We start from the raw sequence: 1619 nt of genomic DNA, 5'->3' as shown, positions 1-1619 counted from the left end.
AATTGATGTAACCATGCTTGTCAACATGTCAACAATGATGTCATTACAGTTTCCGATGATCCAAGGCCCGTCTGTGGTAATCCGTTGAGGACGTCGAATCCAACCCTGACTGACAATCTCTCTGAGAATCCAAGGCCTATATTTCAAGACGGCATTCTGTCGTTCGATGACCTACGTTATTCGTGAGTCTCGGAAAGAAATAGAAGACGAGCCAAAATCTTATTGACCGACCGTTTCCGTGGTTAAGCCTGCAATCGACGTGAAATTGAAGGTGGCTAAACGGTAGAAGCAGTTCACCATCCAGATGGAGCTGCCTGCAGCTCCACGATCAACCTCCTTGTTCCAACCGCAGAGCGCCAACACATGGGTAAGTTGGTCATTGTTCCTGCCAATGCAACACACGAGCAGAGTAGGGCGCTACAACATACAGCCTTAACCACGTGGGAGGATTGGGGGTCTTCATAGAGTTGTCATTGCCGCTTTCCCTCGCCCTCCTTCCCTTCACACCATCTGGACTCCTCTGCCCTCATCCAGTATGAGTGGACTCCATGTCCTTCAGGCTGCTCGGAACGTTGGTATGAGCGGTACAATCATCGCAGCTGACACTGTGTGTGAAATTCTTGTGCGCTGGCGCAACGCGCTTATGGATGTGCATCCTCCGTTAGTGTTGCCGCGTTTTTTTAACGGCTTATTTTTTGTTTCTTTTATACAGAGCGGAGTTTTCACTCGAATTTTACGTTCTTAGATCTCCCATGTAGATGAGAAGTAGACCTAAATTTAAAAAAAAAGATCGCCAAAAACGACCGAGATTTGATTGAGAGATTCAACCGGCTTTGAAAAAAAGCCGGCTCATTTGAGCTGCGACTTGGCGACCAGCTAAACGTAAATAGCTCAACGAAAACGTAATGCTTTTTTACGTTCTTTTTTTTATAATTTAGATCTACTTCCTATCTATCTGGAGAGTCCAAGAACGTAAAGTTCAAATAATAATTACGCTCTCTATAAGCGAAACAAGAATTTACCGGCTAAAAAACGCGGCATCACTAGATCTGTAGCATAATGTATCTTAATCTTTATCTCATCCAACTCCTGCAAGATAGTCTCCATATCAACCAAAAACTGAATTTTGTCCCAACAGGGAAACACTCACCTTGTAGTTAAGAAATGAAAGCTTTTCATTTAGCTACTCACACCTTGTCTACTCATTTGTGGCTCCATTGGGGTGTCAAACTAGTGTTTGAAAGTCCGGTTCGGTCCGGTTTTTTGATGCCCAGGGGCGTTAACTGTAACCGTAACCGGTCTGCCTTTCCCCCAGAAGTCAAAAGACCAGACCGGACCGCAAAAAGACCGCAGACTGCGGTTTTTTGCGGTCTATAGACCGGTTTCGGTCTGCATCAGTTTTAACCGGTTTATGACCGGTCTTTAGGCCAATATTTTAAAATTATGAATCGGTAAATGTATTAACATCTCTAATAGCTTCAAAACGAGCCCAAGAACGTTAAATTCCGTTAGGAATTGGTGCTTCTATAAAATAAGTCTGGTACATCTATTATTCCCAAAAGTAATTTACATTTTAATTCATATCTCTCTCGTTTTTTTACCAAATCGTACGTTCTTGG

At 43.4% G+C, this 1619-nt stretch overlaps 2 protein-coding genes across 2 annotated transcripts; both read left to right on the top strand.

Annotated features, from left to right (window-relative positions):
• Window positions 1-49: 49 nt before the first annotated feature.
• LACBIDRAFT_336155 (uncharacterized protein) lies at window positions 50-769 on the top strand (the record flags this gene model as incomplete). The annotated part of the gene is made up of 4 exons (XM_001891086.1): window positions 50-182; window positions 353-367; window positions 466-607; window positions 746-769. Coding segments are annotated over 4 exons (312 nt in total), but the record flags the coding sequence as incomplete, so codon positions are not given.
• A 395-nt stretch (window positions 770-1164) lies between these two features.
• On the top strand, window positions 1165-1377 carry LACBIDRAFT_307324 (uncharacterized protein; the record flags this gene model as incomplete). Its single annotated transcript, XM_001891085.1, has 1 exon — window positions 1165-1377. One exon carries the CDS (start codon window positions 1165-1167, stop codon window positions 1375-1377), a length of 213 nt encoding a protein of 70 aa, XP_001891120.1.
• Between the last annotated feature and the right edge of the window lie 242 nt (window positions 1378-1619).

The sequence above is a fragment of the Laccaria bicolor genome, genomic scaffold (genome assembly GCF_000143565.1).
Source record: "Laccaria bicolor S238N-H82 LACBIscaffold_350 genomic scaffold, whole genome shotgun sequence".
Taxonomy (NCBI): domain Eukaryota; kingdom Fungi; phylum Basidiomycota; class Agaricomycetes; order Agaricales; family Hydnangiaceae; genus Laccaria; species Laccaria bicolor.
The sequence above is the reverse complement of the archived record's forward strand: the minus strand, read 5'-3'. Positions and strand labels throughout refer to the sequence as shown.